Source organism: Nematolebias whitei, chromosome 4 (genome assembly GCF_014905685.2).
Source record: "Nematolebias whitei isolate Nwh7 chromosome 4, NemWhi1, whole genome shotgun sequence".
Taxonomy (NCBI): domain Eukaryota; kingdom Metazoa; phylum Chordata; class Actinopteri; order Cyprinodontiformes; family Rivulidae; genus Nematolebias; species Nematolebias whitei.
In genome coordinates, this window is record NC_056501.1 from 35,574,473 (window position 1) to 35,596,707 (window position 22,235).

Sequence of the window (22,235 nt, forward strand, 5' to 3'; positions counted from 1 at the left end):
GTGAACATCAGGGGTGACCATCAGGAGTGAAAATAAGGGGTGAACATCAGGGGTGATCAACCAGAGTGAACATCTAGAATAAACAATAGGAGTGAACATCAGAAGTGAACAACAGTGTTTTTCTTTCTTTAATCGATCCCAGATCTGCTGATGGTGGATCTGAGGAACATTCTGATGCAGTGAAGAACAGCAGTGGAAAGCTGCTGTTTTATCCTAAACTATTACTAGATGAATATTTCAAGATGCGCAGCCTAATTGATTAAAACAAGACTTATCACAAAACGGAGTGAGGGTGAATGAGACACTTTTCAAACATCTTGAGTCTCTAAAGATGAAACAAAAAGCAAAACCTTCTAAATTGCTGGATAAACAACAGGATAAAGGTCTGGTCCTCAAAGGTTGGTGAGTTCATCACAAACAGATCTTCAAGGTCTGATGGTTTTTATGTTCCCAGTACCACTGGACTTTAAGAACGACCCGTTTTGTCTTCAGAGCACATCTTATGTCTGCTTAAAGGCTGAACAAGCAACTCATTTAGTCCAACAGAGGCCATGTTGGCACTTCTTTAAAGTCTGTCCAGACTTCTGTGAAGCTCAAAGTTCCTGCTGGTTTTAAACGCCTCAGCCTGTAGTTCAGTGATCAGTTGTCCCTGTTTTCCTCTCTGTGTTTATACGACACATTAAATAGTAAAAATGATGACACAGGTTCTGATAAAACTGTTTTTGATCTAGAACAGTTCCAGTGGGACCTGGTGGGTTTGTTTCAGACTGACCTCTGCTCCTCGCTCAGCTCAAACTCATCCAGAACTTGAGCTGCCAGTCTCGGAGCTGAGGACAGACAAAGGGCAGCGGACAGCTGCACCAGCTCCACCGCTCGCTGAGAGTTGCCGCTGCTCTGACACATTGACAGGAAGTTGTTCACCATCGCCTCACTGAACAGGAAGACACAAACAGAGCAGCCATCATCATCATCATCATCTGAAATGTTTGTCAAACCAGAGACGAAGCTGTTCTTCAGTACGGCAGAGATTTAGTCTAAGATGACTATCAGCTACTACCACAGCAACATTTACATCAATGTCTGTAAAGCTAATGGAGGATTAGCCATGTCTGTATGGGCTAAGGTGGGAAAACTCTGTTGGCCATTTTGAATTGGATTAAATCCAGTTGTAGATGTCCATCTAATGATTACTTTCATGTGCATCAGAAGATATATTTTGCTAACAGACAGACATATTTAGATGGTGGCAATCATCAAGTCATCCCAACACTTTAAAGAACCTGTAGGAACATTCAACACTGAAGTTTTCCTGTCTGGTGTATTCTAACTGCAGCCAGCCGAAGCTCGGCTGTGAAGCCTGACGTTTGTTGGTTCGGTTCAGTCTGTTTGGAGCAAACTCACCTAGGAATCAGACTTCTGGTTCTGAAGAGCTGCATCACTTCCCTGCACAGAGAAGACACGAGGGAACGTTTGTTGACTTGTTTACTGTTAAAACAGGAAGTAGTGTGTCCTCTCACCAGGCCCGATCACAAAGGTTGACTCGCAGCAGCAGACTGGTGATGTGAGACAGGCAGAAGGAGGTCCACACCACATCGGGCTTCAACTCCAACATTCTCAGTATGTCCAGAGCACACGCAGCAAACGCCTCCTGAACCTGAGACAAAAAGACTCAGTGTGCTCAGCGTCCTGTCAGGGTCACAGTTATCTTCTCCATTCAGCTCTGAGGATCATTTTACGTCCACCTGAGGACAACGTTACTGAGAGACAACAGAGACAAGTTTGTTGCTGGACAACACTTTATTCTGCCAGCAGAGACAAACCTGTGAGTCTCATCCAGACCAGACCGGATCTCACTTCTGCTGACATGCCCCCAAATCCCCCAAGGTCTGCTCCAAGTTTTCTTTTCAAACATTTAATAGCATCAGGTCCTAACAGTATCCATCTCTAAGGACGTAACTGGGACATAATGGGGACATACATGGCCCTGCCTTAAGCCCCTTATCCCCTGAACCCCATAGAGAACCTGTGGGATATTGTGAAGAGAAAGTTGAGAGAAGCAAGATCCAACACTCTGGATGAGCTTAAGGCCGCTATCGAAGCATCCTGGGCCTCCATAACACCTCAGCAGTGCCACAGGCTGATTGCCTCCATGCCACGCCGCACTGAAGCAGTCATTCATGCAAAAGGATTCTCGACAAAGTATTGAGTGCATAACTGAACATGATTATTTGAAGGTTGGTGTTTTTTGTATTAAAAACACTTGTCTTTCATTGGTGGGATGAAATATGCTAATTTTTTGGGACAGGCATTTTGGGTTTTCATGAGCTGTATGCCATAATCATCAGTATTAAAACAATTAAAGACCTGAAATATTTCAGTTGGTGTGCAATGAATCTGAAATATATGAAAGTTTCATTTTTATCATTACATTATGGAAAATAATGACCTTTATCACAATATGCAAACTTTTTGAGAAGGACCTGTATATATATATATATATATATATATATATATATATATATATATATATATATATTAACTTTTAGGTATTATGCTGTAATAATATTGGGGTTTTTCAGGTGTCCTCGTGGTCCAGAACTGAAGTACAGTAGTCCCTCGCTACTTCACGGTTTGACTTTTGTGGACTCGCTCTTTTGCGGTTTTTCAAAGTACAGTACTGTCAGATTGTACATGACAAGAAAAAAAAAAGAGAAAAAGTGCCGCCATTTTGTAGTTCTCTCTCAATAAGCCTACATAGTATCACCAGTGTAAAGGACTACATTACCCAGAAGGAAAATATTTTCTGCTGAAATGGAGGGAAAGTTTTGATCCAATCTGAAATAGTTCGGTTCTTACAGTATTCATAGTGACTTTGGTGCTCAGTGGATGCAGAGAGCCGATCAGAACCGGACCAAGGCTGGGCAGGTCTGCTGGTCTCTCTTGTAAACGAGTTCTTGTGGCTCAGTGGGACTAACCTGTTTACATACAGGTACAGAATACAGGTTGAATGAATGAATGATCCGGAACCGAGCTGCAGAGCTGGTGAGAAAAAAGGCATTACTACTCACTCTACTTAAAATGTAAGATAAATAAACATTATTAAGTTCTAAGTTCTCTTGATTAATAAACTTTTGCATTACTTTAGTTGATTTAAATTTAGTAGTTGACTGAACTGTTTTGGTTTGTTGTTTCAACTCAGAAATCTGTCATTTCTACTTTTTAGTTTATCATTTATTGTGTGTGTGTGTGTGTGTGTGTGGGGGGGGGGGTTTGTCCGGAACGTAACCCCTGCGATAAACGAGGGGCCACTGTAGTTTTTATGATTATATTCTAAACCAAAACATCTTGATTTTATCTAACACTTCCAGTCAGCGTTCCTTTATTCCCAGTGACTTCAAATGGTTGGAGTCACAGTTGAACTACACAGGGATGAAATCTTCCAGTGGTTGTCCTGCCCACAGCACTGTGATGAAAACTAAAGGTCTCACCTCAGGACTGTGTTGGTCTCTGGCCATGAGAGAGAGCAGCTCCTCCACCAGCTCCACCTGACTGTAGCCCAACGTCTTGATATCTGGACAAACAACAGGTTTACAGAGCTGAGAGGATCTGAAGGAGTTCACATCAGACACAAACACAACGTTCCTCCTCTGTCAACGTTCACAGGACAGCAAAACCATGAACGATGAGACCTTTACCAGGTTCTGAAATTCTGAAACTTGAGATGGACACAGCAGTACTCCGATGTCCCCCGTCTGACGGGGTTGAACAGCGACTGTTTAGATACAGAGATGAGTATTTTTCTGGGTCGGAATTGAACAGAGAATGAAGTAAACCTAAATGTTTTTGGTGCAAGACACACAAGGGGGTAGGAGGTACACTGTGGAGAACAGAGGGAGGTTTGTTTTTCTTGTCTGAGGCAGCAGAGAGTGATGGCTCCTGTTGAGTGAAGAGAGCAATTTTATCCACCACCAGGTGCAACAGAGGAGCCCGGGGGTGGCCAATGGTGGCGTTGGCCCCCCCATAGATTAATCTTCAGCCACCCCAATCATTTGAGGAAACTATACTTTAAGGCGATATAAAAACTAGAATAAAGCATAGTCTCCTGATAATAGAGGGATGGTTACAAGTTGAGTCAGGTCCTTTGGACGAGTTCTTCTTGTCAAAATATTTAATCTTTAATCCAATGGACTTCTTCAGTTCGAAAAGCCACAACAAATTCAGTCTTATAAATGGCACCCTCCCTCCCTCCCTTCCTCCCAGTGGATGAGTATGTTCATGGACTCTAAACATTGTGCGAGGTATATTGTGTAAAGATCTTTCTACGTGGACTTGGGTTGTCTTCTCATCCTACTGGACACAACAGAGCCTGTGTTGTTGATGTCGAGGGGAGGGGCAGAGGCTCGGTCCTGTTTGACTACAGGTACAAACTGGTCTTCAGTCGTGGTTCAGTCTCCCTGAGGGGAGCAGCACCAACAAGTTGTGCTGTTTGGACCGCCTGCTGCAGAGCTCTGTGGTCCATTCCTGAACTGCTCCCATACCTGCAAGGATGGAGGCGGTGTCAATACTCTCACTGGTGCACCTCCAGAAGTTGAGTTTGTTGGTGCCATCCCCACCAGGTCTGCGTTCTTGTGTGCCCACACAAGCTTATCGGTGGGCGGTTGAGTGACTTCAGGACGCTGCAGGAGGACTTGGTACCATCAGGACAAGGACTGAATCCCTGACCCTCTGACTGAAAGAAGACATCCTTAACGCAGGGCCAAGCCACCCCCAAGAAGGAGTTTTGGAAGTGTATTACTCTGGAGCCACCAGGTATAAGTTACCCTAATGCCAAGAAGGAAAGACATCAGCAATGACCTTACAGCAGCAGCTGCCCATCAGTATGAGAAAGATTAAATATCAGCTCCTAACGAGTTAAGTCTATCATTTTACACAGACAAAGATTATCCACAGGTTTGAAGACAGCATTTGAGTATCTTCAAAAATGGCCCCAGCAAATTCACCCCAAGGTCAGAGTGTGCAGCGCTCAGAGAAGTTTGAAAAACCAAAAGAGCTTCATCCCAGACTCTACAGGCCTCCTTTAACAGGTTAAAGTTCATGAGACGACAAAAACTAAAAGTGAACAAGTACAGCTGGTCTGGATCCAGGAGAAATAAGTTTCATCTGAAGGAACCAGAAGAGTTCTGGGACAAGGCCCTCTGGACACAAGAGACTAAGGGTGCATTCACACCAGCCCTGTTTAGTCCGCTTTAATCGAACTCTAGCTCGTTTTCCTAGAAAGTCCGGTTCGTTTAGGGAGGTGTGAACGCGCCATCGAACTCTGTCACGGAACAAAAAGGCGAACTCTGGCCCGGGCTAAAACCTAGGTCTCGGTCAGGTAGAAGAGAACTCCAGCGCAGTTCGAGTACAGTGTGAATGTAAACAGACCGGCCCCGCTCCGCAGGGTAAACAAACACGCATTGCTCTGACCTTATATGGAGCCGTCAGCTGCCTTGTGTGGAAAAACAATATTCTCCATGTTCTTCTGTCTCATCTTCTGCTCATGCTAAGTCCATTTTTGAAAAATGACAAAATTTAACTCCTAAAACTGCTAAAACTTGATGCCATTTTGTTTTTATTTTTATTTACAGAAGAAGAAGACGTGTCTTCAGAGGTTTTTGTGTCGTTTCTTTCAGTAGTTCTTGGTGCAGCGCCCCCACAGGCGAGTGGGGGAACAGGTTGGTTCAACAGGTTGACTCGACTGCACAGTGCAGTGTGAATGCAAACTCACCAGCTCAAATGTAAACAAAAGGTCATGAATACTGGTCCCGAACTGAACCGAGTCTACCGGACTATCTGGTGTGAAAACGACCTAAAGGGACAACTGAGACTTGGACCAAAGTGGCAGCAGCTAGTCTACAACAGAACCCAGTCCAGAACCTCAACTAGGCTGAAATGTTGTAGAATCTTAGGAGAGCTGTGCAGAAACAACAGTCTGCAAAACCTCGATGAACTAAATCAGTCCTTCTCAAATAGTGGGGCGCGCTTTCCTGGGGGGGCCCGGGGCAATGCCAGGGGGGGGGGGGGGGGGGGCATGTGACCCTAGGAAACATGCTTTTTTTGCCGCAGAGTTTTTTCTTTTCTTTTCACCATTCTCATTTTGTCGCGTACATTCCTAATAATAAAGTTATGAACAAATATGGCTGCCTTGTCGTTTTGGGAGCCATACATGAACGTGTCTCTCCCCTCTGCTGCTGACAAGATAAATAAACTCCGTCCGTCACCTCCTCCGTCCTCCGCTGCTGTTTTTATGTCCACGCGCTCTGGACGTCACTCACAGCGCGCATGCAACAAAGAGTAAACTCAAAGCGAGAGCGACACCTGCTCCTTCTTTCCTCTTTTGCGTTGACAAAATGTTTTAGTTTTATCAATGAGTTTGTTAAAGCACAATTTATAAAAGTAATGTTTAACAAATGTTAGGACTCGATTCTTCGCTAACAAAATTAATTCACCTCCTCAGTTAAGCTGCTGTTTTTTAGCTCTGGACGCTCGTCACTCACAGCACGCAGGTGACAAAGAGTAAACTCAAAGCGAGAGGGTTCCCTGCCCCCTCTTTCCTCTTTCATGTTGACAACATTTTTTTATTTGTTTTATCGATGAATGTGCTCATTGATCCTGACTTCCTCATTTTGATTATTAAAAAATCAGCATAAATTGTTTTATTCATTTTTGTTTTGTAGGTCAAAATGTTTTATATAACACTCCTGAGTTAAAATGTTGCTGATAAATTTGAATTTATTATTATTTATTGATTATATTTTATTTTACAGTATCAAATGGTCAAAAATATTTACAGTTTAAATTTTTTTTTTTCAGGCAAATTGATACAGACCAAAAAAACCCCAATGTTAATAAAGTTATTCTTCCTTTTAAGTCTTTTTTTTCTTTAATGCTAATAAGGGCACAATGTTAGGCAGAGGTGTACAAACTGGATTCCAAAAAAGTTGGGACACTAAACAAATTGTTAATAAAAACTGAATGCAATGATGTGGAGATGGCAAATGTCAATATTTTATTCGTAATGTAACATAGATGACAGATCAAAAGTTTAATCTGAGTAAATGTAACATTTTAAAAAGAAAAACATGTTGATTCAAAATTTCACAGTGTCAACAAATCCCAAAAAAGTTGGGACAAGTAGCAATAAGTGGCTGGAAAAAGGAAATTGAGCATATAACGAACAGCTGGAAGAACAATTAACACTAATTGGGTCAATAAACAACATGATTGGGTATAAAAAGAGCTTCTCAGAGTGTCAGTGTCTCTCAGAAGCCAAGATGGAAAGAGGATCACCAATTCCACCATTGTTGCGCAGAAAGATAGTGCAGCAATACCAGAATGGTGTTACCCAGGGTAAAATAGCAAAGACTTTTAAGTTATCACCATCAACCGTGCATAACATCATCAAAAGATTCAGAGAATCTGGAACAATCACTGTGCGTAAGGGTCAAGGCCGTAAAACTCTACTAGATGCTCGTGATCTCCGGCCCCTTAAACGTCACTGCACCTCAAACAGGAATGCCACTGTCAAGGAAATAACAGAATGGGCTCAGGAATACTTCCAGAAAGCATTGTCAGTGAACACAATCCACCGTGCCATCCGCGCTTGTGGCATGGGCAGCTTGCATGTCTGGAAAGGCACCATTAATGCAGAGAACTATGTTCAGGTTCTAGAACAACATAAGCTCCCATCTAGACGTCATCTCTTTCAGGGAAGACCCTGCATTTTTCAACACGATAATGCCAGACCACATTCTGCAGCAATCACAACATCATGGCTACGTAGGAGAAGGATCCGGGTACTGAAATGGCCAGCCTGCAGTCCAGATCTTTCACCTATAGAGAACATTTGGTGCATCATAAAGAGGAAGGTGCAACAAAGAAGGCCCAAGATGATTGAACAGTTAGAGGCTTGTATTAGACATGAATGGGAGAACATTCCTATTTCTAAACTTGAGAAACTGGTCTCCTCTGTCCCCAGACGTCTGTTGAGTGTTGTAAGAAGAAGGGGGGATGCCACACAGTGGTAAAAATGGACTTGTCCCAACTTTTTGGGATTTGTTGACGCCATGAAATTTGGAAACAGATTTTTCCCTTAAAATGATACATTCTCTCAGTTTAAACTTTTGATCTGTGATTTGTGTTCTATTCTGAATAAAATATTAGATGTTGGCACCTCCACATCATTGCATTCAGTTTTTATTCACAATTTGTTTAGTGTCCCAACTTTTTTTGAATCTGGTTTGTACTTATAACAATTTTATAAACATACTATTTACAGTCGCCGTGGAGAGTTGGGGTGGGGGCGCGCAAAATGTTTACTTCTTCCTTGGGAGTGGGGGCATAAGAGAAAATAATTGAGAAGCACTGAACTAAAGGGACGTTATAAAGAAGAGTGGGCCAAAATTCTTTCAAAATCCTGTTTGAGACCAATAAATCCATCAGAAAACAGAGTTGTTGTTGCTGAGGGAGGCTCAGCAAAACTGGTGGGTCAGGAAGTGGAGAAGGCATTTCCACTTTGTCTTCATATTTGTTTAATAAACAACAACATGACGACATTTGTTGTTTGTTTTTGTACACTTCAGGTCATACTGAAATAAACTGATATCCCCAAAAAGAACAATAATTTTTATTATGTCCTACAACAAAACAGCCCAGAACTTTTTGCTGCGAATATAGGCACCATATTTAAAAGATGAGTGATTCAGAGGTGTAGCAGGACGTTACCTTTCCAGATCATGGGCAGCAGGTCCAGACGGTTGTCTGTGTCCAGAGCATGCAGCAGATCCAATTGGCACTGAACGCTCGGGTAGAACATCTGCCACCAGACCGTTCACAACATCAGTCAAGAACTAATTACTGACCACTGAAAACATCTCAGAGCATGTGAGCAGGAAGTGGGGTTATTTCTACATTTACCAGGAAACAAACAATTTGTTATGAACCATAAACGTTCTACATATTAGCACCAAAAGACATCATGATGTAGAAAAACTCAATGCAATAATCATCTGCAACGCTGTCTCTATGACAAAACTCCAGAGAGAACAACAAAGACTTTTCTTTATTTGAGGGTCTAAAGTGACCCACAACTCAAACAATAAACTTTGTTTGGAGACTCCATGTTGCTAAAATGTTTTATTACAGGAGATGCAGGTTTTGTTAGGTCAAGTACACAACTCAGCCTCACCTGACCTCTATCTGACCCCAGTATGACCTCTATCTGACCTATCTGACCCCTGTACGATCTTTATCTGACCCGTCTGACCTCTATTTGACCTATGCATGACCTCTATTTTTCCTGTCTGACCTCTTTGACCCGTATGACCTGTTTGATCTATCTGACCTCTTTCAGACCTTAATTTGACCTCTGACTAATTTCTATCTGACCTCTGTCGACCGTCATCTGACCTTAGTCTGCTCTTTATATGACTTATGTAAGACCTACATCTGATCTTTGTCTGACCTCTATCTGACCTTTAAGGGTTCAAATGTCATGAATAAAATGATGAAGGTATCGGTAAGAACCAGCAGAACATTTAGCATGATGGAGGAGGTCTACATCACCTCCTGACAGTTCTCCTCTCCGTCTCTTTATGTTAGAGGAGGTCTTTGTGTTACTGACCGTGTTCTATCCAGAAGAATGAGTGGGTCTAAGTGGATCAGGTGGTTCTGGTCTATCTAATGGTGTTGTGTTGGTAAACAGAACCTGAGGTGATCAGGTGGTACTGACCGAGGGGACCATCTCTTGGTACCATTTCAGAACCACATCAATATGCTCCATCAGGCACAGCAGGGTGAAGAAGCGACAACTAGGAGGGAGCCAGGACAGGTGAAGTTAAAAAGTGGAGCGGTTCTACAGAACCAGAACTTTAGAGTCAGAACTTACTAGTAAAGATTTTGTTTGGAGGGATTTCCGAGCAGCCTCCAGTTCTCTCCAACCTCCACCAGACTGTGAACTTTATAAGCCAAGTCCAGCTCTTTAGATACCAAACACTTTGAGAAACAGAGTCAGTGAGTTCACAGCCAGACTTCAGGGATGGAAACATCGTGAACAAATAATATCTTATCTGTTGTAGATAGCTCTTTGAACAACCTTAGTTTGGAGTAAAGTGCTGACGCCTGATCAGACTGACGAGATAACAGCTTACTGAAACGCAGCTAGGCCCAACAAGAACTGCTGCCCAGGACTAGAGGCAGGTCAGGAAGCCTGAAGGAGAAGCCTCAAAGAGCAACGCCTCCTGGTGGCTGCAGGACATTCACTAAAGCCCTTCAGGTAAACAAATGGAAAACATGCAGGACGTTTCCCTGCAGTCTCACTCAATGATGTCACCAAATGACAGCGAGCTGTGCACGTTAAACTCAGAACCTGTTTTCCATTCTAAGCACATACTGCTGATTCGTTCTGCAGCCACATCGTACCAGCTTCATGAACGAATGAGCTGGAGTAAGATTTGAGCAGACGTGGAGCAGCTTTTCAAACCTTATTGATCATATTTGTCGTTTTCAGAGCAGCATGTTTGCCTCAGGGGTTTCTGTCAGAGCTGGGTCTGAGATGCAACAGGGCTCCAGCGTTTCAAGACAACTAAACTTCCTGAGTGGAGACATTTCAGTCACATGAAACGGCATGTTAGGTGGTGGGCGGAGTCACATTCAGAGATGACAGGAAGTAAACTGTAGCCCACAGTACGAGCAGACAGCAGTCTGTCCGTCCGTCCGTCCGTCCATCCATCCATCCATCCATCCATCCATCCATCCATCCATCCATCCATTATCTTTACCCACTTTTGTCTTTTCAGGTCACTGGTGCCCATATCCACCTAAATATAGAGAATATCCTGTATCCTATATATAGTATATAGTCACAGTGGTGTGTGGGGGGGGGGGACCCTGGACAGGTCTCCAGTCCATCACAGGGACATAGAAATAAACGAGACAAACAACCATTCACTCTCTCACTCACACCCAGAGACAATTTAGAGTTACCAATCAGCCTAACATGCATGTTTTTAGTCAGTGGGAGGAAACTGGAGTAACTGGAGAAAACCCATGCATGCACGGAGAGAACATGTCAACTCGACACAGAAAGGCCCCCAGACGCGATTTGATCTAGTGACCTTCTTGCTGAGAGGCAACAGCTCAACCGATGCACCGTGCTGCCAGCAATCAGTCAGGATCCATGTCCTCTGTAAAGTGTACAAGCAGAACCTGGATCGACTGAGACCAGAAGACTAACATTAATACAGAATCTCACAAAGATCATCTTTAACCTGCACATCTGTGCTCAAACTCCACGAGTTGTCCCTGTCTGAAAAAAGTGAAGGTTTTTCTCCAGGTTTAACCTGATTTCCAGAGCTGCTGGGAATCTGCAGCGATGAAGGAATTTGTTGCAGAAACTTTTGGAACGTTTATTTTTGGAGCGACAGGACGTGAGACAGCTGAAAGCAGCATCGAGACGCTCTGCACCTCCCACCCCGCCATAAAGGCTGGTCTCCTCTGGTCTCAGACACTGCCTGAACCCATCAGTCCTGTCAGAGCAAACAGCTATCTGCAGCAGGTAAGATATTAACTGCTAATAACTGCTTTATAAAATGCTACTTTGAAGGACTGGAACCTTTACTTTAACTAGCTTTAAGAGCAACTTGTTCATAACTGAATAAAACATTTTATTTGTCAAATCTGTAAAACTGAAATAAAAAAAAGTTTGTAATAAACTAGATTTAGCTGAAAACAATTCCAACGATAAAAACAAACGTAGAAGTTTAATAAAGAAACCAGAGGAGAAAGCTGCCGGTTAAAGGAGGAACCAGCCAGACTTACAATCTTCATAGAGTTGGCGAAGAAGTTAACTGTGGAGAAGAAAGAGAACCAGGCTCAGCAGGACCACGAGGTGCAGAGAAAGACCTCCTTGTGAAGGAACCTTACCGTCATCAGGATCCTGGCAGGTGAAGCTGCAGCCTTCCAGCTCTGACATCAGTCTCTGTAAGATGTTCATGTTGCTGAATTTAGAGAAGCCTGGAGAGGACAAACAAGTCATCAAGCAGCTCAGCCCCCGTCGGGTCCACAGTCAGTACCAGGTGTACCTGTTTTGCTAAAGCAGGCCAAGATGTGGTCGTAGGTGGCCAAGCTGGGAGCTGAACACATGGATGAGAGGAGACAGACATAAAACACTCATTGATCTGTGATGGTGCTAAAACAACGAGCTCATCATCACCAATTCCCAGAGCCTTCATCTCGTTCAGAATTTGTGGAGCAAAAGTTTTGGCCAGATGGCCGCAGCGCCTCAGAGCTTTAAGAACACTGTTGAAGGTCAGCAGGTTGGGACGGACGGACATCTGGCTCATCTGGTTCAGGAGGTCCTACAGACAGAAACACAGGACCTGAGGAGCACTGGAACATCTGCTCTCATCAGAAACTAAAACATCCATTTTTCTGTCCCAGAGAGAACTGTGTCTCCATTAAGCCGTTTTTAAAATGACGACTGAGTTCATCTTAAAGAGAAACAGAATGAAAATCTTCCGTTACGACACTTTGTCAGATTACAGTTCATAGTTAACCTGCAACATCCAGACAAACATTGTTCTGAAGGAAGACACGCTTGAACAACGTTTCTCTAGTTTGTCTAACAAAGTTAAGTCAGGTCCTCTGGACGGATTAAAAAAATATATAAACAAAAAAACTTGATAAAACATTTCATCTTTAATCCAAAGGACTTCTTCAGTCTGAGCAGCTGCAACAAACTCAGTCTTATAAACAGCACTTTCTCAAAGTGGATCAACCAGTTTGTCGATGACATCCAGAACTAGCTGTTCACATGATCAAGGAGGACCATCAGCCTAACGACTGATCGTTAGTGCTCTGATGGCCACTTGCTGAGTGATACTAGCAATAACAGCATTGTAAGAGGGGGACAGTTGAACACGGAGGCCTCTGCTCCTGTTTAATGATGGACAGCAAGCAGCCATCAGAGCACCAAGGATCAGTTTAGGCTGATGGTCCTCTATCATGTGAACAGCTGGTTCTGGATGTCCACAACTGGTTGATCCACTATGAGAAGGTGCTGCTTATAAGACTGAGTTTGTTGCAGCTCCTCAGACTGAAGTCTTTTGGATTTAAGACAAATAGTTTTAACAAGTTTTTTTTTTTTTTTTTTTTATCCATCCAGAGGACCTAACTTAACTTTGTTGACTTTGTTGAATTTTTCTACCTGGAATATTGAGCAGACATCAGGATATAATCAAGTTTAGCTCATCCAGACAGACACAACACCTTGTTGTTGTTGTTAAAACACTAGAACTGAATTTATTTAGATAGTTATGATAAAATACAAACGCCTGAAACTGACTCCACAGAGAACCAACAGTCCATGCTCAATTATCCAGGTATACATTTTTCAGTCAGGTCATCTGGACAGTTTATTTTATTTTTTAACTTTTCGCCTTCCATCCAGAAGGCTTCATCAGTCAAGAAAACACACAACATAAAACTGATTCTTCCCCCAAACAGCTTACTCCAAAGTGGAACAAACCAGTTATGTTGGTGCTAAGATGGTGTCTTTGGCACGCCCCCTCCTCAGGTGCCGGCCCTCTTCCTCGTCAGCAGTCATGTCTAACTGGTTCTTTTTTTGCTGAAACGTTACTTCAGAATCAGTTTTGTGTTGTGTGTTTCCTTGACTGATGAAGCCTTCCGGATGGAAGGTGAAACGTTTCAGCAAAAAAAAGAAAACTGTCCAGATGACCAGACTGAAAATTGTTAGCTTGTATACCCTGGATTATTGAGCATGGACTTTATTGGTTTGCATTCATATCTTCATCACTAAAGTGTTTTGGAACATATGAAGTGTTTATAGGAGAGTGACTGTCATCAGTGTAGTGAACTCGGCTTCCGACCAAAACCTGCCTCTGAGGACCTTCATGGGACAGGAACTGTTATTTCATTGATTTGAATCCAGAAATACAAATTAGCTCATCCAGAGACTGTCTAATTGTATCCTGAAGTAATCAATTGAAAGAACACTCTTCTTTTATATTATCATCACTATTTTACAATATCTTGATAAATCAAAAGTGTGTTTAGTTCATACCATTTCTAAATGTTGAAGTGAACCACTCATTTTAAATCAACTGTGAAACAGTTTTAATGATTTTTTTTAATCCTCATTTAAATTAGAAATCAAGTTAAAATGTCTATTTTACAAAGCAATTATGCATTTTTGATCTTCTGTCTGAATGAGAGGGTAGTGATGTCGGTCGAAAGTCAGAAGATCGTTATTAGAACGAAGTGTTGTGTTTTTAAACCTAGCAGACGATAAACAAGAAGCTACTGGCCTCTCTTCCTCCCACTTCGCCATAACATGTCTTCTGTCTGTACGGGAAGTTTCTAAAACATTCCTGCTGTTTTCTTGACTTGTAATGACCCTCTGACATCACTAGAACCACCCCCTGTTGGTTGCTTCAACCAATCAGGAATTCCTGAGGTGACTGGAAGTGAGAACTCTTTAAGAATCCACACTTACTGGAACTTCTCAGATCAGACAGGTCTATCAGGTCAACTGGGTCTCTCAATCTTGAGTCGGTATTCAGTCTGCTGGAGTCCGGGACCAGAGTCTTCCTGGGTCTTTCATGGGTCCTCCACGTCTGAGTGGAATCTCCGACTGAACTCACAGCTTGCTGTGTATCCAACCGGGAGATGAGTGTGTTTGTTGAACGGAGTAGGAGGCGCGACTCCTGATATGGCCAGCCGCTCTTACCGGAGACGCTGAAAGGTCGCATTGAAATGGACTCCTGTTCATGAGCGGAGGTATCCCCGTCCAAAGGTAACGAGTCTTAACGCGCCAAGTGTACCGGAGAGTTGGGCTGGTGTTGAAAGAAGCGTGCCATTCTGCGGTCCCACAACACACATTCCTGTTTATCCATCTTTTCTCTCCATTTAAACTCCTCCATTTCCCATCTTTAAACTCTGCTATTTTGCCAGTAATGAATTAATTAATCTAGATGTCTTCAGAAATGTCTGTTGTTTTTATTAAGTAAAACGTGCCAAGTTTTATTAATCAGAACCAGATCAGCTAATCACTTGTACATTTTGATGTTAAATTTTGATTCTGTTCAATAAATGACCACATTTATTCTGATGGGTCAAAGAAAATAACGTCTCATGCCACTGATTAAACAATCTACGCACAGTTACCTCGGTCACATGGCTGTAATTTAGCTCAAAAAAGAGAGAACCCGTTATTTTAAATAATTAGTAGTGAAGGTACAGCAAAGCTGACCTTGACAGACTACATCAGTCCTGCCTGTCTGTTCACCACGCCCACCTGCTCCGCTGGGATCAGCATCATTCTTCCCACCTGGTGGTCGTAGTGTTTAAACGCTCCCTGTTCTCTATCCGGCACCAGATCATTGAAAGCCTTGTGCAGGTAAACGTCCAGTGATTAACTCATGTTCCCGAATGATCTCCTCATCCTGACCAAATTTCTGTGACCTGGGTTTTTCTGCTTCACCTTGTGAAACTTTCCAGTGCGTTTCCACAGATGAGTTTTCTTTTCAAAACAAAGTTCTGTCAGGTTGGATTTTCAGGTCCACCACTAAATTAATTTCAGGGAAAGGTTCGTAGGAGTGTGGGAAGGTTTAATAAAGCTTTAAAATATATAAATAAAATAAATATAATGCCACTACTTGGTGAATTTTCACATGTCACAGGGGTCTCTGGAAAGTAACCCCCCTGACAGGTGAGGATCACTGTACATGGATTAAAGTTTTCCATCGCCACAACAGATTTCCATCATCAAAATCTTACTTCTAACCTACAAAGCTCTCAACAACCTAGCTCCATCTTATACAGGTCCTTCTCAAAAAATTAGCATATTGTGATAAAGGTCATTATTTTCCATAATGTAATGATAAAAATGAAACTTTCATATATTTCACATTCATTTCACACCAACTGAAATATTTCAGGTCTTTAATTGTTTTAATACTGATGATTATGGCATACAGCTCATGAAAACCCAAAATGCCTGTCCCAAAAAATTAGCATATCATGAAAAGGTTCTCTAAACAAGCTATTAACCTAACCATCTGAATCAACGACGTAACTCTAAACATCTGCAAAAGATTCCTGAGGCTTTTAAAAACTCCCAGCCTTGTTCATTACTCAAAACCACAATCATGGGTAAGACTGCCGACCTGACTGCTGTCCAGAAGGCCATCATTGACACCCTCAAGCAAGAGGGTAAGACACAGGAAGAAATTGCTGAACAAATAGGCTGTTCCCAGAGTGCTGTATCAAGGCACCTCAGTGGGAAGTCTGTGGGAAGGGAAAAGTGTGGCAGAAAACGCTGCACAAGGAGAAGAGGTGACCAGACCCTGAGGAGGATTGTGGAGAAGGGCTGATTCCAGACCTTGGGGGACCTGCGGAAGCAGTGGACTGAGTCTGGAGTAGAAACATCCAGAGCCACCGTGCACAGGCGTGTGCAGGAAATGGGCTAAAGGTGCTGCATTCCCCAGGTCAAGCCACTTTTGAACCAGAAACAGCGGCAGAAGCGCCTGACCTGGGCTACAGAGAAGCAGCACTGGACTGTTGCTCAGTGGTCCAAAGTACTTTTTTCGGATGAAAGCAAATTTTGCATGTCATTCAGAAATCAAGGTGCCAGAGTCTGGAGGAAGACTGGGGAGAAGGAAATGCCAAAATGCCAGAAGTCCAGTGTGAAGCACCCACAGTCAGTGATGGTCTGGGGTGCCATGTCAGCTGCTGGTGTTGGTCCAGTGTTTTATCAAGGGCAGGGTCAATGCAGCTATCAGGAGATTTTGGAGCACTTCATGCTTCCATCTGCTGAAAAGCTTTATGGAGATGAAGATTTCATTTTTCAGCACGACCTGGCACCTGCTCACAGTGCCAAAACCACTGGTAAATGGTTTACTGACCATGGTATTACTGTGCTCAATTGGCCTGCCAACTCTCCTGACCTGAACCCCATAGAGAACCTGTGGGATATTGTGAAGAGAAAGTTGAGAGATGCAAGACCCAACACTCTAGATGAGCTTAAGGCCGCTATCGAAGCATCCTGGGCCTCCATAACACCTCAGCAGTGCCACAGGCTGATTGCCTCCATGCCACGCCGCATTGAAGCAGTCATTCATGCAAAAGGATTCCCGACCAAGTATTGAATGCATAACTGAACATGATTATTTGAAGGTTGGCGTTTTTTGTATTAAAAACACTTGTCTTTCATTGGTGGGATGAAATATGCTAATTTTTTGGGACAGGCATTTTGGGTTTTCATGAGCTGTATGCCATAATCATCAGTATTAAAACAATTAAAGACCTGAAATATTTCAGTTGGTGTGCAATGAATCTGAAATATATGAAAGTTTCATTTTTATCATTACATTATGGAAAATAATGACCTTTATCACAATATGCTATTTTTTTTTAGAAGGACCTGTATTACAGATCTTGTTGTTCCATATTTTCCTAACGGAGCACTTTGCTCTCAGACTGCAGGTTTACTTGCGGTCCCTAGAGTTTCCAAAAGCAAAATGGGAGGAAGATCTTTCAGTTATCAGGCTCCTCTCTTGTGGAACCAACTTCCAGTTTCTATCCATGAGGCTGACACAATGTCCAGTTTTAAGACTTTCCTTTTTGATAAATCCTATAGTTAGGGTTAGCTTGTTATGCTGCTATAGGCTTAGACTAATGGAGGACAAATGGACCTCAGTTCTTAAAATTAATTGCTAAAATTGAGTAGTTTTCATTTGATATAATTTCTATAGTAACATTTGATTCTTGACCTGCCATTGTGTATCTGTTCCTCTCAAACCCAGCCGGTCGAAGCAGATAACCTCTTGTCCTGAGCCTGGTTCTGCTAAAGGTTTCTTCCACATGAGGGAGTTTTTCCTTTCCACTGTTGCCTTTGTGCTTGCTCAAGATGACAGTCTGCGATGAAGTTAAACTCAAAGCAGTCTGCTCCTCAGATAACTAGTGTTAAATTATTATTTTTTATATATGAATGGTTCTGTTCAGTGCCCTGAGATGACTTCTGTTGTGACTTGGTGCTATATAAATAAAATGAATTGAGTCATCTGACTATGGATGGAGTCACAGCACCTCGCTGTGAACTCACCCGGGCGTAACACCCTACAACTTCGAAGGAAGCTTGTCTGTTGGACGGAGTAAATCGTCACGACTTCTGACGATGCCAGCCGCCCTGACCGGAGACGCTGGAAAGGTATCGTTGAAATGGACCCTGTACCGGAGTTGATTTATCTTCTGCAAAGGTAACGAGTCGTCACGCACCGAGTGTACCGGGGGTTTGAGCTGGTGTGGAAAGAAGCGTGCTAATTCTGGTCAACAAACATACATCTTTCCTTCATCCATCTACTTTTAAACTTCTCCATTCCTTCCTTTAAATTTTCTATTTTGCCAGTAATCTAGATGCCTTCAGAAATGTTCTGTTGTCTTGTTAGTAAAGTATGCCAAGTTTTTATTAATCAGAACCAGATCAGCAAATCAATGTGTACATGTTTTGATGTTAAATTTTGATTCTGTTAAATAAATGACCGCATTTATTCTGATGGGTCAAAGAAAAATGGCGTCTCCTGTCACTGATTAAACAATCCTCACAGTTATCTCGTCACATGGCATTAATTTAACTCGAAAAATAAATAATCCGTTGTATTTAAATAATTAATATTCTTTGGGCTTAAACTAGCTTTAAGAATAATTAATTAGTAGTGAAGCGACAGTTAAGCTGTCCCCCACCTTGTCTACAACCTGCACAAGAGACTGAACTGAGAGAGAGACGTGCACCGCCACGGGACGGCACTCAGCCCGAGTCTCACAATGAGACAGACTGCACCTGCTGCTTTAGTTCTTATAATTACACAATATTAGCATTGAAAGATTAATATGTATGCTCCAGATTATAGCAGAGATGTCTCTGTTTAACTTTTGTTTTTTACTTTAAACTTAAAGTTCTCTGTGGAGTCAGAACCAGTTTTGTGTTGTGTGTTTCCTTGACTGATGAAGCCTTCTGGATGGAAGGTGAAACGTTTCAGCACAAAAAAGAAACTGTCCAGATGACCTGAATGAAAATTGTTGGATATGAATGTAAAGTACTGCACAGCATGTACTGTTAGGAATTACTGGTCAAAATTTATGGATGTTTTAAACTTCTATGGCCGAGAATGGTATCTCTGCCCATGAAACATATGTTTGGGTTAGTATAAAGTCGGATGAGGAGCTGGGTGAGGCTGCAGACACGAAGCTGTCGCTTTAAAGGTCACCTCCGAGTCTGTGAGCTCGGCTGAACTGATAAAAGTATAAAAAGCTTCACAGGCGATGGCATATTCTCCTTACTGGTCTTCATGCGTGTACTTCCTGTATATCTATGTGTACTTTGTGTATACCAGTGTGTACTACATCTGTGTGTACTTCCTGTATATCTCTGTGTATACTATGTCTGTGTGTACTTCCTGTATATCTGTGTGTACTTCCTGTATATCTGTGTGTACTATATCTGTGTGTACTATATCTGTGTGTACTATATCTGTGTGTACTTCCTGTATATCTGTGTGTACTATATCTGTGTGTACTTTCTATATATCTGTGCGTACTATAGCTGTGTGTACTATATCTGTGTGTACTTCCTGTATATCTGTGTGTACTTCCTGTATATTTGTGTAACCTGTGCTAAAAATCGAACCTTGTAAGTAAAAACCAGTTAAAAAAATCCTCTACTGCAGTCGAGTGCAGCTTGTTTTCAGTAAGATAATGCAATAATATTTTTCTCCAACACACAATATAAAAAACTGGGTTTAAAAACCTGCGATACAGTGAAGCTGTTATACGTGAACGGTGATACAATGAGAGACGATTGTATCTTTTACACCAACCAAGCATGCTCTGTGAGTGGAGCTGACCCTGACAGAGACAATTATATCCATGATTTGTGCCCCATCTTATTGCAGAATCATTTCATATATTTTACAATTGTTCTTAATGGTCATAATTTTTTGTCAGTTTTATTTCTTTATATATTGAGTAGAAGGTGTTTTTGTTGGATGGCATGTTGTTGACATGAACGCTATAAGAAAGAGTTCAGAACCAGGATCTTACATTCATGATGCCCCATTTCTTGGCAGATGTGTCTTCGACGTATGGAATTGCAGAGAACAGAGCGTTGAAGATGTGGACGTCACCTGCAGACAGAGGGGATGGTTATAGATGGAACTGACACAAGTAAATGTGTCAAATCATAGTTTGGAGTTTAGTGGACTAAGGGTGCATTCACACCAGCCCTGTTTAGTCCGCTTTAATCGAACTCTAGCTCGTTTTCCTACGAAGTCTGGTTCGTTTGGGGAGGTGTGAACGCGCAATCAAACTCTGTCACGGAACAAAAAGGCAAACTCTGGCCCGGGCTAAAACCTAGGTCTCGGTCCGGTAGAAGAGAACTCCAGCGCGGTTCGAGTACAGTGTGAATGTAATTAAACCGGGCCCTGCTCCACAAGCAAGAAGTGGAGTACAGCGCAGGGCAAACAAACGCGCATTTCTCTTACCTTATATGGAGCCGTCAGCTGCCTTGTGTGAAAAACAATATTCTCCATGTTCTTCTGTCTCATCTTCTGCTCATGCTGAGTCCATTATTGAAAAATGACTAAATATAAATCCTAAAACTGCTAAAACTTGATGCCACTCCGTTTGTGTTTTTATTTCCAGAAGAAGAAGAAGTGTCTTCAGAGGTTTTTGTGTCGTTTCTTTCAGTAGTTCTTGGTGCAGCGCCCCCACAGGCGAGTGGGGGAACAGGTTGGTTCGAACAGGTCGGTTCGACTGCACAGTGCAGTGTGAATGCAAACGCATCAGCTCAAATGTAAACAAAATGTCATGAATATTGGTCCCTAACTGAACAGAGTCTACCGGACTATCAGGTGTGAAAACAACCTAATGTTTTCATGTGATAACTGCCTATAAGTGTTTAGGTCTGAAACCAGCAGAACCATTTTAGGGGTTTTCCAAGGCCATTGGTCCGAGGTGACAGACCAGACAAAAAGCTTCTACTACCGTATGGACAGAGAAGAACAACAAGACGGATGTAAATTACTGGGGCCCCACCCTTGAGCCACGCCTGGGGGGGACCGGGCATCAACTCATGGGGATCAGTCAAACTTAGCCTGAATGAGCTGGATCAGTTTGTCTTCCTGTGGTTCCAGCAGAGACCAGCAGATCAGGTGCAAAGGACGTGGCCTTGGAGATCTGACCCTGACTAGAGCCGTCATTTCTAACCCGAACCCGGAGCCCGGCCCCACCCGACCCAGATTCTAACCGAGCTGGGCCATAATAATGTGCTTAATGTGTGGGTCGGGTCAGTGTCAGGCTTTTTATTGCATCAGAAGCATGCGCCCTACAATCCAATATATGCAAACATGGCTTGCCATACTACACCTGTAGCACATGGCCATTTGACCGCGCACTGACTGGCCGGTTGAAAGAGGTAAAAAGTTCAGTTAAGCTTCAGATTGACTACTGCCAGAAATCCATCAGACCAAATGGACGTTCATTCAGCTGCTGCACTCAGCGGACGAACGCAGTTGAGATCCAAGCAGGTAAGATCACAAAATATTCGACATGTCAGAGCAGGATGCAGGCAGAAGCAGGGGAAGCATTTAATGCGCTTTGATGGCTCCTCAGCTCTGATCTTCTGCCCCCATAGCCGCGCGCGTACACCAACCGTTAATAATAGTCGGTGGTATAAGCAGTCAAAGCTTAATTAAAAATGTCTGGGTTTTATTCCAGGTTCGGACCTGTAATTACTGTTAATTCATAGGATCGGGTGGGGTTCAGAGATGATGGCTATGGGCCGGGTCAAGGGTCGGTTCGGATTATTTGGACCCGAGTGCAACTCTAACCCTGACTAACCATAGCTGTGTCTGAGGACGTGGACTGTCTCCTCTCTCGTGGGAAAGGTTCAGACGATGAAGACATATCAGGAGTGTCTCGGGGACAACGATGGAGACATGACAGGAGCGTCTCGGGGACATCGATGGAGACAGGACAGGAGTGTCTCGGGGACAACGATGGAGACGTGACAGGAATGTCTCGGGGACAAAGATGGAGACGTGACAGGAGCGTCTCAGGGACAATGATGGAGACGTAACAGGAACGTCTCGGGGACAACGATGCAGACGTGACAGGAGCGTCTC

At 42.9% G+C, this 22,235-nt stretch overlaps 1 protein-coding gene across 1 annotated transcript in view; it reads right to left on the reverse strand.

Annotated features, from left to right (window-relative positions):
* Positions 1-22,235, reverse strand: part of ptcd3 (pentatricopeptide repeat domain 3) — a gene marked incomplete at its 5' end in the record, with an annotated part of 27,448 nt that overhangs the window by 415 nt on the left and 4,798 nt on the right. The window contains 12 exon segments of the mRNA XM_037675411.1: positions 773-931; positions 1,402-1,443; positions 1,518-1,654; positions 3,489-3,571; positions 8,764-8,854; positions 9,770-9,848; positions 9,926-10,032; positions 11,857-11,885; positions 11,962-12,051; positions 12,120-12,170; positions 12,251-12,395; positions 20,155-20,237. Coding sequence (XP_037531339.1) covers positions 773-931; positions 1,402-1,443; positions 1,518-1,654; positions 3,489-3,571; positions 8,764-8,854; positions 9,770-9,848; positions 9,926-10,032; positions 11,857-11,885; positions 11,962-12,051; positions 12,120-12,170; positions 12,251-12,395; positions 20,155-20,237 — 1,096 coding nt within the window.